Source organism: Wyeomyia smithii, chromosome 3 (assembly GCF_029784165.1).
Source record: "Wyeomyia smithii strain HCP4-BCI-WySm-NY-G18 chromosome 3, ASM2978416v1, whole genome shotgun sequence".
Classification (NCBI taxonomy): Eukaryota; Metazoa; Arthropoda; class Insecta; order Diptera; family Culicidae; genus Wyeomyia; species Wyeomyia smithii.
In genome coordinates, this window is record NC_073696.1 from 193,240,924 (window position 1) to 193,258,085 (window position 17,162).

The 17,162-nt window shown below is 35.2% G+C and overlaps 1 protein-coding gene across 4 annotated transcripts in view; it reads right to left on the bottom strand.

Annotated features, from left to right (window-relative positions):
• The window catches only part of LOC129732785 (maternal protein pumilio), a 202,057-nt gene that overhangs the window by 17,303 nt on the left and 167,592 nt on the right, over nt 1–17,162 (bottom strand). For all 4 annotated transcript variants that reach the window (XM_055694019.1, XM_055694018.1, XM_055694021.1 and 1 more), the window contains one exon: nt 1,517–1,724. In XM_055694019.1, coding sequence (XP_055549994.1) covers nt 1,517–1,724 — 208 coding nt within the window. The remainder of the gene's footprint in view (nt 1–1,516; nt 1,725–17,162) is intronic.

The following is a 17,162-nucleotide window of genomic DNA, read 5'->3' on the forward strand; positions in this document are numbered from 1 at the left end:
TGTTTTCAGGTCCGAAACTACTCATATAAGGTGGGATTTGGTTAATTTTGGTTGTTTCCCGGAAACCGGAAGTCACCATCTTGAATATCAAATGGCATTCGTAGTTGATTTCCGGTCTCTGGGCATCATCCCGATTCCAGAAATAACCATTTTCAATAATATCCGGCCAATTTTGGTTCTTTTCCAGAAACCGGAAGACGCCACTTTGATATTCAAAATGGCTACTAACGTTGTTTTCACGTCTCTGGACATTCGCCCGACTCTGAAAGTACGCATATCGTAGGTATCATTTGTAATTGTATCAAATTCGATTATGCGGAATTTCAGACTCGACTATCCGGAATTTAATTTTTTTGGTGTTCGGTTTTAAATTTTTATTCCGAATTTTCACTTTTACCATTTATTGTTGTTCGAATTAAGTTAAAATAAACAGTGTCCATTTTTTTTTTATTTTCAAGATTTTACCCCTTTTCGCCTCAGAAATAATTTCTGGTTACGCTACTGCATCATACAAGTAAAATAAAAAAAGAGAAAAATATATTTTTCTGTGATTCGATTATCCGGAAAATTCCATTATCCGGAGTGAAATTTTTTTTGATGTTCCGGATAGTCGAGTCCGACCTGTAATCATAAAATTTCTCAGTTTTTGAACATATACCTGGAGAACCAGGTTTCCGGCAATGAGAAAATTCGCTCGGTGCACTACTGATATTAGTTTCAAAGATAAGTTGTTGAATCTTTTAGTGCTAAAACTGTTGAATCCGATGAAAATTGTCAAAGTTTCAAGAATTTCAATTTGTGAGTATCTAGGTACCCCGTCGGGCATGTAAGGGTGTTTTTTGTCAAGCACATAACGGTTAATAAAGTAGACACAAAAGCTTTCCGAACAAGATGTCTGATAACAAAATATCTCTCATGGTAGTCAAGGGCTTAGAAATGCAGTAATTCAACCAGCCTTGATTTCATCATACAGCAAATACAAAACTGCAATCTCAGCCTTCGTTTTGGTTTACGAAAACGAATCTACAAGCTACGTCAGAAGTTGACACAAGAAATTACAATAATTCGTAAATCTAAGATTGAATTATTTAACAAAAAAGTTCAATATAATAACAAACATCATAACTCTAATCCGGGTCAATTCTGAGCATATTTTAACTTTTTACATTAGATTCTTTTACATCACTCGGTTGAAAAAAACCTAATTTGCTTGTGCAATATTCTATTTACAGAAGTGTAACAAATTTGATGTTTTAGATACATTGGGCTTATCGTTTTCGCTGGTAAGCTTTAGTAAAGTTAACATATGCGCTATGAACAGATGGTCAGACCCTACAAATATTAACCCATAGATGTAAACAATATTTCAGCAGTCCGCTGATTAAACAATATCTATTTGTCCGCGATTGTGCTTTAATTTGGTCAAACCTAAGAAGTTAAAAAGCGTATAAATACACAAGATTTTCAAAATATACAATTACTGCGAATATACAAACTACTATCAAAAATACATTACCTCCCATGTTGGATCCATTCTGTGCGGAGTACATGCTCTGCTGGGCTGTCTGAGGCTGTGGTTGATAAATAGTCGGCGGTGCCTGAGGAGCTCGCGGTCCACCCGGCGGAACCAACACCGGCGGTGCTGGACTGACCAGCCGCATGGGTGTCCCTGTGCGCGGGCCCATCACCAGGGAACCGCTCTGATCGTAGAAAGCCGATATCACCTGTGTACACAGCAGTGGTGTGGGGGGTAGGAAGTGTGTACACGCAAGGCGACGCATGATGATGCCGAGAGGGTGTGATTGTTTTTTTTGTATGTGGGTAAATATTTGGAATGTCGTGTGTTTGTTGTGATATGCGAAGAAACGGCAAAAAGAGAAAGAAATAATGTACAAACATACATTAGGGAATTATTGACATTATATACAATCCTTAATTAATAGCTTAGTATTAGAGGCGTGAAACCTAGTTTGAAATTTATTTATAATACATAAAACATATATTGAGTAAAGAGTTACAGTTATTGATACTAAGTAAAAGTCACAACTGATGAAACTCAGATTTTTAACATATGTATAAGTGAGCACTTTTGGATCATTTGAATGTTCGAGGACAGTTTACAGCATCCCTGCTCTTGTCCCTTTTACGTTGAACAGTTGATACTCATATCGGTGAAGTATTTTTATGTTATGAAACTACTGTGACTGCGAGTTATTCCGCGCAGCAGTTCTTTCCGTGCAATCATCTTAAAAAATTATTTTTCAACAGTAAATTTCACTAAAACACAACTAATTTGTGTGCTTTATCATGATAGTACAGAAATTAAATATGTTTCAGTAAAATTTACTGTTGAAAAACAGTTTTTTAAGATGAGTGCGCGGAATTACCCGCAGTCACGGTACAAGAGCACAAATCGTGCATTTATGGAAACTTTATTTTCAACCAACAATTGATACATTGTACAAGCCATAAATTTGCGCTTCTGCAGGTAAGTGAAGCAATTTCCAAGAAAAATATAGAACCCAAGCCCCCACGTTACAAGTTGTTGTTTATTTTCTGTTGATCGTTCAACTACGGGACATAATAACCAGCTTCCCCGTGTTGCTTATTTCCAGTTGTTAGGAGAACCACGAAGTGTGCATTTGGTTTTGATTATGCTTACGTGGTAAACATACCTACCTAATTAGAAGTAAGTGTGCCTTCTGCTAGGTGGCACGCTTCACCCAACTGCAGAAACTGCCAGATGTGCAGAAAAAGTTATGGCAATTGGTTCTACTTGTAGTGCATTAAAGAAAAAAAATATCGCGTGCCTGTATGTAAGAAGCCGCCATTATTGCGCTGTGTGAGGGTGAAACTACGATTGGCTTCCGAAGGTGATAGGAGGAAGCTTCGCAGGGTACGCACCGCATAAATTTAATGGTGCAAATGAGTAAATAGGAAAATATATGCTGCACTACCACGCGATTTGATTTTCTAGTCAATTTAGAAATAAAAGGCTGAACAATAATATAGGCTTTTTCTGCACGCTGAGGACAGTATCATGTAATTAGCGAACAGATGTTTACTGAAGACGACAACTAAATTAAAAGTGTGTTCATTCTTGTGGTAACGAGGGTACCTGCAATTATATTTCCATGCATCGATTGGTAACCGATACACTAGGTTTGATGTAACCTTAAGCGAAGCAGGAAAATATTTGATCATTTGTATCGATGATTATTATATTCGCCACTAATCCGCGCATTTTCAAAACTCAGTTGAATGGGAACAAAAAGCTTTTTCCAAAATTTTTCTTGACGATACATACAATCACATTTTATTTTAACTGTGCTTATGCAGGTTGATACAATGGCTGGATAGCACACCATTCGAAACATTGAAATTTTAATTTACTTTCAGGATCTATTCGATTGGAAAACTAAAAATCAACATAATTATTTGTAAGTCTTCACCGCATGGATGTTTCATTCGTGTAGTAAATCACCTTAAAACTAAAATGAATGTAGATGAAATCACGGCACAATATTAGGGCGAACATTAAACTTTGCTGTACAGTCATCAACTGCCCCGCGAACAAGGGTTAGCTTAACAGTTTCAATTCAGGAACACAGAGAGAGAGAGAGAGAGTGAAAAATTGCAACTAAACGTCTGTTGTTATTTCGTATCAGGTGTCTGATAATAGTTTGATGTGTTTAAGTTAGTCGTGCCTCAAAGAAATAATTGTACTTTTACCAATAAAAAGTTATTACTGTTTCAATTGTTGAAATATTCGTAATCTTTTGTATACAAACAACGATTACATTTTTATGTATATCCAAGAGTAAACTGTGCTTCCTAATGAGAAACACGATAGTTAATGTTTCAACGAACCTGTTTGATGGAAAAGTTTGCTTCTAATTCTCTTGCAAGAAGTAGTTGGTATAGATTGACTCTATAAGATTGCATTAAACTCCGTTGGAAAGTGGATTTTTTGCCTATATGTAAACATCAATGTACAATTTTGTTATTAAAATTAATTCTGGAATAGTTTTGAAATTAACCGTATCCTCAGATAAAAATAAACTGAGCGGAAAGTATTTTCTGCACAGACATTCCACGTACTTTTACGAATCGATTATGAGCATTTTTTTTCGATTTAGCTGCAGTTTTTCGCAGCCGTTTGGTTGTGATGGAAATGTCATTTCATAATAGCGTTTTTTTATTTAAGATTCCGATTGATTTCACGGGTCTTTTAGAAAAGAAAAGAGTGTACTAATGTCGAATAACAAATAAAAATTTGGATTTTTTTTCTACTGCTGTCACTGAATGGTTGTTCAGTAATGTTTGTGTTTTTTGACGTAATGTGATGATATTTTATCTGGCCAAAACACTTAGGTACCTTTCATTCATTTCATTTTTCGAAGAAATGGAATTAAAATTTTCTTCAAATATTCGTATACCAGATACATCTTGGTTGACAGCAAAAGCACTGGGGTTGAACCTTAATTTGTTTCGACGCCATTTTGAACCATACTGGGCATGCATAAACAGAAATACTCAAATCGACTTGAACTGTCCTACAGTACGGTCGCATTTTACCAACAGCTCGTCTTAGACTACCGAGAGATATTAAAATTTTGCTTTTCGCTTTCAACAGGCAATCTTTTTAAAAGACTACCTGTTGAAACGCAAAGTAATAAATTTGTTTTTTAACGTTAACGAGTGTTTAGTGAGTAAATTTAATTTGAGATATTTCTACCCAAATTCTATAGTGATGTGAAAGTGTAGTGAAGTTTTACAGTTATGCCTGGAAAAAATAAAAAAGCTCGCTTAGTCGTCTTCAAGGAAACGTGAGGCATCTCCTCCAAGTGACACTGAAATTTCGACTAACAGGTATGATATTCTTTCTTCCGTTGGGGATCAAGAAATCCAAACTTCTCATACTGAGCATAAAGCTGTTATGAAGAAGGTTAAAGTTCCACCTATTGTGGTATTTGTAGCAAATTTAAAAGCATTTCGATCAGAACTTTCATCATTTCTGTCGGATGTGAAAGTTAATTTTCAAATTGGCCGCAAAGGCGAAATTCGTATTTTGGCCGAATCTCTTGATGGCCATAAACATCTTTTACAGTATTTGACTGAAAAGATGTATAAATTTTATTCTTTTGATGCCAAAAACGAGAGACCGTTTAAGGCTGTTTTGAAAGGTCTTTCAAATGACCAAACTATTGAGGAAATCAAAGATTGTTTGTCAGAATCACTTGGTTTTGCCCCCAACCAAGTAATTTTGATGAAACGAAAGGCAAATGCCAAAATTAATCAAACTGGAATACACCAGGAAAATTACTTAGTACATTTTGATCGTACCAAAGTAAATAATTTAAAATGTTTGGAAAAAGCACGTGTTTTATTAAATGTGCGAATAAAGTGGGAAAATTTCAAGAGACATGGAGAAATCCATAATCTTACTCAATGTCGGAATTGTCAAGTTGTCAGGCATCACCAGCACTTTCATTAGCAGGTGTGTATGTAGGTAATAATTTAAATTCAGCTAACAAATTTCAGACAAAAAATCTGTTCAGGCAACACCAGGCTGTTCATATGCCAGTGTCCTTACAGGTAATATTTCAAATTCAAACAGTAACAAACCATTCGTGTTTGGTGCTGAAAAGTCAGCCAGTATTGATTTAGGTAGTCCAACTCCAGAAAAGATTGAATACCTACAACAATCCATGCTGCAGCTAATGTCCGTTTTGTTGAACTGTAACTCGATGTACGAGGCTGTTCAAGAAGGTATAAAATTTACAACTAATATTGTTATGAAATTGAAATTCAGCAATGATTTTAAATAATGCTGTAAATTTTCTTAATTGGAATGCTCGCTCTTTAAAAGCGAAAGAGAATGAATTTTTCAATTTTTTAACAGTCCACGATGTGCATATTGCAGTTGTGACTGAAACGCTTTTAAAGCCAAATATTAAACTAAAAAAGAACCCAAATTTTATAGTTCATAGGTTTGATAGAATTGATGTTGCCGGTGGTGGAGTTGCAATAGTTATCCACCGTCGAATAAAACATCGTGTTTTACCCCATCTTGAAACCAAAGTTATCGAGAGTTTGGGAATGAAATTGAAACAAGTATTGGCATTTTATTTATAGCCGCAGTGTATTTGCCTTTTCAATGCACTGGTGAGCGAAAAAATTATTTCAAGGGAGATTTGCAAAAACTCACAAGAAATAAATCTAAATTTTTAATCATCGGTGATTTTAATGCGAAACATCGATCTTGGAATAATGCTCAAAACAATTCCAATGGAAAAATATTGTTTAATGATTGCTCGGCTGGATTTTATTCAGTTTTATTTCCAAATGGTCCTACATGTTATTCTTCTATTAGGAATCCATCTACAATTGATCTGGTACTAACAAATCAAAGTCATTCATGCAGTGATTTATTAACTCATGCTGACTTTGATTCTGATCATCTTCCCATAACATTTTCTATTTCCCATGAAACTATTTTAAATTCCACTAGATCTGTGTTAAATTATCACAAGACTAATTGGGATAGATATCGTTCTACGATCGAAGAAAATTTGAATGATGATATTATTTCACAAAATAATGCTGACATTGACAGAGCATTAGAAAATTTTAGCAGCTTAATACTCAATGCCCGGAATTTATCAGTTCCTGAGGCTCGAGTGAAATTTAATGCACCAATTATTGACAGTGAACTTCAACTTCTTATACGTTTGAAGAACATACGGAGACGTCAATACCAAAGATCTCGTGATCCTGCTTTGAAAATTATTTTTCAAGAATTACAAAAGGAAATTAAACATAGATTCACTCTCTTGCGAAATGAGAGTTTCATGAGAGAAGTTGAACAACTAAAACCTTATTCAAAACCTTTCTGGAAGCTTTCGAAGGTTCTTAAGAAACCTTCGAAGCCCATTCCAGTCCTTAAAGATGGCAATTGCATTTTTCTAACGAATGAACAAAAATCTCAAAAACTTGCTCAGCAGTTTGAGAGTGTTCATAACTCCAATTTGAACGTAGTAAGTCCTATTGAAAATGAAGTAAACCAAAAGTATGATCAGATCACCACCCAAGAATTTCTTTCTGAAGAGGTATTGGAAACAAACTTGAATGAGGTGCGAACTATTCTCAAAAAATTCAAAAACATGAAAGCACCAGGAGATGATGGGATTTTCTATATCCTCATCAAAAGACTTCCCGAAAACTCTTTAAATTTCTTGGTAAAAATTTTTAACAGATGCTTTGCATTAGCACATTCCTACGAAATGGAAAAATGCCAAAGTCACTCCAATTTTAAAACCCGAAAAGAATCCAGCTGAGGCATCAAGTTATCGACCAATTAGTTTACTTTCCTCTATTAGCAAACTTTTTGAAAGAATAATTCTTAATAGAATGATAACACATATTAATGAGAACTCAATTTTTGCAAATGAGCAGTTTGGTTTTCGCCATGGGCATTCCACTACTCATCAGTTACTTAGAGTAACAAATATGATTCGAACTAATAAATCTGAAGGCCATTCGACTGGAGCTGCTCTTCTAGACATAGAAAAGGCATTCGACAGTGTTTGGCATAAAGGTTCAATAGCTAAAATGTCAAATTTCAGTTTTCCGCTTTACCTTACCAAAATGATACAAAGTTATTTAACTGACCGCACTCTTCAGGTTAACTATCTGAATGGTAAATCTGATAGATTGCCTGTTAGAGCTGGTGTGCCTCAGGGGAGTATCTTGGGCCCAATCTTATATAACATTTTTACTTCTGATCTTCCTGATTTACCACCAGGTTGTGAGAAATCTCTGTTTTGTGACGACACAAGCATTTCCGCAAAAGGAAAAACCTTCGAGTTATATGCAGTCGGCTACAAAAAAGTTTAGATATATTTTATTCATACTTGCAGAAATGGAAGATTTCCCCTAATGCTTCTCAAACACAGTTAATTATTTTTCCTCATAAGCCAAGAGTTTCATTTCTCAAACCCACCCATAAGCACGTTATTAAGATGAACGGTGTGGTCTTAAATTGGTCTGATCAAGTTAAATACTTAGGGCTAATTTATGATAAGAATGTTACTTTCAAAGAGCACATTGAAAATATCCAGTCAAAGTGCAATAAGTATATCCTCTTATCAACAGGAATTCTAGACATTGTCTCAAACTGTTAATTTACAAACAAGTTTTTAGGCCAGCAATGTTATATGCAGTACCCATCTGGACAAGTTGTTGTACAAACAGGAAGAAGACACTTCAGAGGATTCAGAATAAACTTTTGAAAATGATTCTGAAGCGTCCTCTCTGGTTTAGCACGAACGAGCTACATAGGCTCACTAATGTAGAAACATTAGAAAATATGTCAAGCCAAATTATCATCAAATTCCGACAAAAATCGTTGCAATCCTCAATTGCAACGATTAGCTCACTTTATAGTCAGTAAGATAGTTTTAAGTTTATTTTAAGTTTCGTTTTATTCCTTTTTTTTCTCTTGACAAGTAGGTTTAATAATTTTCCTACAATTACATTAACTTAACTGCGAAAGCTAATAACATTCAATAATATAAAAAAAGCGTACAAATATATATATATATATATATATATATATATATATATATATATATATATATATATATATATATATATATATATATATATATATATATAATAGTGTTGAAATGTCACCATTTGTGGCAGAACACACAATAATAATTCTGAATGGATATTAGTACATAAATAAATCATTACAAACATTCTCCCCCCTATAAAAAAAATAAAAAAAAAAACAAAAATACTGGTATAAAGAGGAGAGTAGTAAGTAAAGATACTCTCATTTCTCACTCTGAGCGTATTTGTTGTGTAGTAAGAGAGCCAATTTTGGTGCAAATATTATTATTATAAAATTACTTAATATTAAAAACGATAACAGTTTTGCATGGCAAACTTAAATTTATCGTTTTCTGACTTCCCAAACACAGACGACAATTAAGTGCCCCTTAAGGCAAAAGTTTGAGCCCTAATCAATTTATGCGTTGTTTCAATGCGCACTAGTTTTGATCTGATTTTGCTCGAAAATGGTGCGTAAAGCATACCACAATGATTACACTGGTCGACAAAAGCGAAAATAAATTTACCCTGGTTAAGCTCCTGGATAACTAGATAAAAATGGATAAATTGGACGATAATAGCTGTTTCACTCACTGTGCTCCTAGCAAACAAAGAAGTGCGTCAAAAGGCCGCCGAGTAATTGCTCGTCGGGTGCGTCGCTTCCATGTTTGTTCACAGAAAACTTTATTTATTTTTCTAAAGACTTTATACATACATATTATATAAGCTTGTCTAGAAGCATTTACAGGAACGGTTAACGGTTCTGAAAAATAAGTGTACTTGTAGCTCAAAACATGCTAAAAAAAACGACGTTGAGTTATATCTCGCAAACTTTCACAATTTTAAATAATTTGATTTTAAAAATTGACAAAATTTTATCTTGAAATCGCTCTATCTTGGAGTTAGTTTTCTGTTAAGGGGTTATATAACTTTTAAGTTTTCAAAAAACTGAAAAAAAAATTAATGTATTATCTTCAAATACAACATGTTGAGAACATTTTCACAAATTTTCATAAAGATCTGAGCAATAGGAAGAAAGTTAGAGCGATTATCTCGGAATAGTGATTTCCGAAAAATGACTTTGCCGTGATCCTGATTGCGGGAAAACTACTGAACCGATTTCCTTTATCATTTTTTTCAAATTTTCGTTATTAAATTCGCCGGTCCTTGAACGATCGCTTTTCGAAACATAGTTACATTTTGCCGCAAAAAAATTTTTAATGCAATTTTTAGCGCTCAAAACGTGCATTTTTTGGGAACAATGTTCCCATTTAAACTGAAAACAAAATACTCATAAAAGCGATCGTTCAAGGACCCGGCACACTTCTAAACTAATGAAATAATATGAGATTTTTGATTTCGGTTGACCCGCTGAGCCTCTACCAGGATCACCGCAAGCCTCTGCAAAAAAATAGAGTTTCGGGGAAACGGCCACTACTCCAGTAATAATTGGTATATCTCAAAATCAAACGTATTTTTTGTTGTTGATAAACTGTACTTTCAGAAAAACACCCCTTTGATGCAATGAAAATGGTGCTATGCACTTAAAAATAGATTCAAACTTCCCTCATTTTTCTCGACCAAAAAGGTATATAACCCCTTAAACCAACTACTTTTTTAAGAAAACTTTACGTTAACTTCTTTTTCAAGAAAAAAAATTGTATTTTGGTGTTATCTAAAACTTCCTAGAACATCTCAAGTTGATCAGAAGTAGTTAAGATATGATTTAAGTGAAAATACTACAAGGTATACAGCCCTAGGGGTTGTATGAAATGGTGACGTAGGACTAAGTGCATATATTATATGCTGCGCTTAACTGTTCATAGGCAACACTACCGTTTATTTTTGATGGTCGTTATTGTAAAACTAACGATGCATGAATACATGAAAATTTTACACTAGTAGTAGTTGCGAAAATTCTCATAACTCTTATCTTCAAGCATCTATAGTCCTAAAAAGAACCGATTCCATAATCTTCAGTTAGATATTCGTGCTACAGAACGCTTATGATCGCACCATCGGTAGCATTGAATATTTTGCTTGACCGCGCATAATAAAGTTTGCTCTCCGCTGTACCCTCCAGTAGCCGACTCAGCTAAATATTCTGCAGCGAACGATGGTAACTGTTGCTGGCGTATGCAACATAAAGGTAACATGTTCAGCAGTGCCTGGAAGATGACTCGTATGCAACTCGTTTCTCAATGTCGCGTACCTCTAACAGCTATACTCCACTTGCTATTGTGTGACAAACTAGACTGAAGCTGAATTTTCTGCAGTCTTTTGTATCGAGTTCAGCGTAGATTTTTGCCATTAGGGCGTGGCCACGCAGCTTAGAAAAAGAGAAACAAAACAAAACACCTTCGATACTACTAAGTGATTTCAATAAGCACCTGCTTTCCCGATACGAAAATCACTCTGGTTCTTAGATTAACTAATTTTCGTTACTAATATTTGACTGATAACGGTGTTCGAGTGGGCACAAACAAACAATAAAACCGGAAAATCACTCAATTGTGAAAAATTCTTGAAATGAGGGTTATATCTTGCTGTGAAAAACTATTCATAGGCAACACTACCGTTTATCTTTGGTGCACCCTGGTCGTTGATGTAAAAATGATTATTGAGAAATAGTTGAACATTTCACACTAGTAGTAGTTGTGAAAATTCTCATAACTCTTATCTTCAAGCATTTATAGTTCTGAAAAGAACTGATTCCATCATCTTCAGCTCGAAATGTGTGCTACAGAACGCTGATGATAAAATTTAAAATTTGCTCGCCGCTGTGCCAGCAAAATATTCTGCAAAATAAAGGTCACATGTTCCGCAGTGCCTGGAAGTTGACTCGTATGCAGCTCTCGTTTCTCACTGTCGCGTACCTCTAACAGCTATACTCCACTTGCTATTGTGTGACAAACTAGACTGAAGCTGAATTTTATACACGCAGTCTTTTGTACCGAGTTCAGCGTAGATTTTTGCCATGAGGGCGTGGCCACGCAGTTTCGAGAAAGACAAACGGAACCAACCACTTTGTAGAGTCAAAATATGTAGGCAGTGGAATTTATTCCGTCCATGTTATTGTTATCCGTGCTCGGGAAGCAAGGGAATAGCAAGGAAAACGTATGGGAAAGCTTGGAAAGCTATTCACCTTTTTTCACCATTAAGCAGTAAAGCAACAATGTTAAACATTATATCAAACAATTGTTACACATTTTATCTATCCACCGACATATAAATGACTAAGATGCATTAAGTCGTTCGCTTGCTATAATCGTTTGAAATCTGAAGCAACATTTGCAGTTTCATTTTCAATTTCACAGAATGTAATCTAGTATAGAAAACAAAGACGTAGTCCTACGTCACAATTAGTTTTAAAGTAGTCTTTTAAGAAAAACAGTTCTATCTAATCAAAGGTAAGACCTAGGAACTTCGTGTCTTCGGCAAAGCTTCATGAAATCGATAGCTTTACAACTTTGCTGAAGACAAAAATTGGATATCTCATAAAATAAAAAAGTTAATTCTTCTAAGGTAAAACTAGCTTAATAAGCAATTAAATGGAAATGTTAGATAATTCTAATCAGTATTCTGAACAACCAAGCCCCTAATATGAGGAAAAGTGAGATAAGACTGTTGATCGTCTTCTTTCAAAACAACTCCACTGTGCGACGTTCGCAGTTATAGCACCGACATCAAAATTTAAATGATGCGAAGGCAAAGAACAACAGTTGACATGGAGATGCCAAGAGATTCGCTCAGAGCTGTGGGGGCGCTGGTATCGGAAAGATGTAAATATAACTCAATGTATGCAAAACTTACATGCGAAACTGTTATGTTAGTAAATTGTAGAGCGCATATATTGCTATGAACGTGTAAATTTTGATTGAAGACCTACCGTGGTTGGTGGTAACGTCTCCGCCAACCACGCTCGACACCTGAGTTCGAATCTTAACGCCGACATAGGTGTCGATGGTTGTGGGGTCGCTTGATCCACTCACAACCAACCCAACTGGTGTCTAGATGCAATCCTAGCCGACACCGGGAGATTTTCTGAGGCAAGAAATCTCTGGGATCACGCCTTCCATCGCATGAGGAAGTAAAGCAGTTGGCGCCGGTCCGTTAATCAACGGGTCGTAAGTTAGGTTCATGGGTGGAGCCGGACAACAGTGGCGGAACTAGACCGACAAAAAATAAGCGAGAACAAAAAAAAAAAAAAACATCCGCCAATAACTGCTACACGCAAAAGTTTAAGCTTTAATCAACCAATGCACACTGTTTCCAAAGCTACAAAAATCTTATCGAAATTGTTTCGGTCCAAAAAATTGATTTTAGAACCACAGTGTCTTCAGAAAAGTTCTAAGATTAACTATACTCGAATTTTACTTTTCTTTTCCCTCAGAAAATCTTTAGAGTGTAGAAGAATATCTTTCACGGCGAAAACAATCCCTCTCACACTGGAGAGCAGATCAACGCACATGCGAGAAGAGGATGACGGGCCATGTGTATCTGGCGAACTTGCAAAAAACCACCGTGGTGGAATCTGAAACCTCTCTCTTGAGAGTCAATGAACTTTGGTTTACTTTCTCATATGTATGAACATTGCGCACGATAACTACACAGTAGGGCTTCTGCGGTGCTTTAAAATAAGACTGCGAAACTCGTTTTCGCAGTGTATCACTCTCATACGTTACATTACATACGAGAAAACTCAAATTGTTTTCTTGCCAGTGTACTCTGTGGTGTACTTCTGCGTCTTAGAGTGATTCACCCCTCTTATTACTCTCAGCTGTGGGGTGAGCTGGTAGCTTGTCTCTGGTGTGTTTGTATCTCTGTAAGTGGTAGAGACACTTCGGAGTGCAGAAAGAAGCAGTGTGGTAAAAACATTGCATCACGCAGACATATACTGAAAGAGAAGTGCGCGGTGCATTTTTTCTCCGCTCTTTTTACATGCTGAGGAGAATGACAAGCATGTACACCATACTTCTATCTGTCTGAACTTCTGTGGAGTTTCCTAAAGAATGCTCCTTAAAATCATTTTTTTCAATATAATTTTTCATAATAATTTTCTACAATTTTTCAATGTTCTACAAAATTGTTCACTATAATAAGGTACATAATGTCATCGTAGAAAGTGTTTTTTTTTTTCTCTTATATATTTTTAATTATTGAAGTTTTGTATTAAAATATTGCACTATTCAACTAGGGTAGCAAACGGCTTCGGAAGTGGTTTTCTTCGGCAGGTTTCTGCATAAGTTTGCTGTAGAAAACCTGCCAAAGAAAACCACTGTCGAAGCCTTTTGCTACCCTAATAGATATCTACAAAAACCGCAAATATCCGCAAACAAAACCATTTCTATATTAAAGTATAACTCAAACATCATTGAATCCAGATACAGGCAATTGTCTCTTTTGGTAGAATGCTACTGCAAATGAGCGTCTCAGCTTGTAAAAATATAATAGAATTGAACTGTTTAGTTGATTCTCGAATGCAAGAGACTAAAGAAATACAAAAGATTGAAATTGTGGTTTTGTTATAGCAAACAACATTGTAGAATATTCAGAAATTGTAGAAAATCACTATTGAAAGTTATGTTACAAATATAGATTTCAAGGGGCATTCTATAGAAAAGTCCACAAAAGCCCTTTCGAATAGGTAGATGGAGGAATGATGTCTTCGACAAAGTTGTTTCTTACAAAACTTTTTATAACTTGGACGAAAAAAGTGAATTTTTTTAAGCAAAAAAGAGAAAAGAAAAATTCATTCCACACTTTTATGTGGATTAATCACAAAATTGCAATTTAAAATGGAACTTTAAATTGGAGAATAATTGGTGGAAGAACATTGCTGCTACAGCTCTTAAATATTTTTTTTTGGGTCAAAACAATTTCGATCACTTTTTTGCAGCTTTGGAAACAATGTGCAATGTGTCCCCTCAAAACGCACAACAATTGCTCTGATTTCGCACAAAAAATGTGTGAAATGCATAACGGCATCGATCAGTTGATATTTTCATTCACTCATTAAGTCAGTACCCAAAGTATCAGTATTGATTGCTGGCTGCATTGCTTCAAAGATACCAGCCTGCTGAACACCAGTTGATACTTTATAAGTGTAGTGATTTGCAGCAGCCCAATACATTTAAAATACGCTAGAGCATTAAATGTGTTATGTCCAACACACATTCGTTGTACAGGTTTCAAACTTAATCAATGCGCTTATCTCGCACAGTATTGATGTGGTTTCGCACCATTTAACGTATGTGATTGTGTAGATTGGGATTAAAAAGGTAAAAAAATAAATGCGTGTTATGTTTTACTCCAAAATTTCACATTTGTTCCATAATAAAATATTTGTTACAGTTACCTATACGATAAATCATATTTAGAAAAATCTCTAAACTCCAATGTAAAAAATGACGACAGAAAAAATTTTCAAAAAATTGGAAATAATTATGAATTTAATGATTTTAACAGTAAAACTCAGATTGTTTATACAAGGTGTTGTAAGTATGTTAGAGCAAAAATACAAACTTATAGCATTTATCAGGAAATTTAAAGGTTTATGAATGAATTTGCACAATTAACATCATTCGTGTAATACAAAGTAAATCAGATAGTTATTTCATGAATAGTTTTGATAAAATTTATTTTATCATAATTCAGGTCGTAATTCTCTTTTTATACGATGAGTCTTATGTTTTTTTTATTAGGCCAATAGACGTATGGCTCGATTCGGTCGTTTTTGTTTTGCAGACAACTCTCCATATTCAGCTCTTTTCCATTTGAACATATTTGAAACGATGGTAAAAGCTAGAGAATCATTGATGTACCACTAATGACCGGGTAAAAGTTGCGACCACTAAGCGGTGGTAAGTTGCATGTTGCAGTGTATTGTGGATGTAATCCAGCCAGGTATGTGTTCCGTTGGTACTATGTATCCCGACACTGGAGCAGATTGCGTGTAGACGACGTCCAGCCCATGCATGCATCAGCCGAATGCAATTAGTTATTGGGCAGTGACCGCAAGATACGTCATGCTCGGTTTGCTTCCCTTGCCCTTGGGTGCTCTATCATGCTAACCTTGAGCCGGTGAAGTGGCAATGTTCTTGAGCAATGAATTCAGCTAATCTGGAACGCTCATTAGCTGCTACACTCATACGCAGTATGCCATCTAATAGGTATGTTACTGCTAGCTATGATTAGGCTTTAACAAAAATAATTTCCTTAGACTAGACTCATTCAGTAATGGGGATTTGAAATAATACACTACTCAGGATTCATAATCACAGCGACTTTTATAGACTAATATTTACATTTTGTTAACGTTCCAAGATTTTGTGGTTTGGGTAAAGATTTTCTTCGAATAACAGAAAAAAAACTTTCCCGCATTTCACACAGTCAAAAATATTCCATTTGGTTGTTTGTTTACCAGTTCATCAGTTTACCATTATGTTTAAGCGTTGTTCACGACATTTTAAAAATGTCGAAATTAGCTAGCACTGACTGCAGGACCTATTTATTAGTAAACAACGGGAACCTAGATGCGTATTTAATACAGTTACAGAGATTTTCACACAAAAATGCATGAATAGACATCCTGGAACAGTTTCCTCTGGGCCCTGAGATTTTTAGTAATTTTCAGTGGTTGAATTAAATCATGTTGGGTAGTGATAATGAAATGACGGGGAAACTTTATAAATTTAGTTACTTACTAGTTGAACATTCCCGGCGATGCTCGGGATCAAAGGCTTCAAAGACAGATTTTTTTTATATTTCATTGCTGCATTAGCTCAACTCACTTCAAAAATATAATTTACATCTTATACTTCCATCATCACTTTAAGTAGGGTGTCGAACGTCTGCGTCAGTGGTTTTCTTCGGACCATTTTTGCATAAGATTGCGCCAGTAAAACTACTGAAAAAAACCACTGACGAAGACGTTCGATACCCTACTTCAATATTCTGAGAACGCGCAGAACGGAAATACCCATATTGGATTGTTTTTTGTGATTTTGGGCTGATTTACAGAAACTGGAAGTCACCATTTTGGATTTCAAAATGACGTATGGAGTTCCACTTTCGAAAGTATTGAAATTGTTGGCCAAATATCATTTTAGAAGTCATAAATTTGCATGCTTCATGTAGTTTTGTGAATAATATATCAAATTTAGTAATCAGATACTTGTTATTTCTCTTCAAATGGTCTTCTGAACGTTAACAAACATTTTAATGAAAAAAAATTGTGTTATCGCAATAAAATGACATATGGAGGTCCACTTTCGGAAGTATTGAAATTGTTGGCCATATATCACTTTAGGTTATTTTCCTGAAACCGGAAGTCGCCATTTTTTAATCCACAAAACTTTGTAGAAAATAAGAATATAAAAGATTTTTAATGCTTAAGCTGCCTCTTAGTCGATATTCAAGCAAATGAATCGTAACCATTCCTGCAGCTAAATGTGAGTTTTAGTTTGGATGAACGCAAAAAAAGTAAAACAGTAAGATTAAGAGCTGAATGACCTTCTGGTTAAAAGCTCTCTAATAAAAAT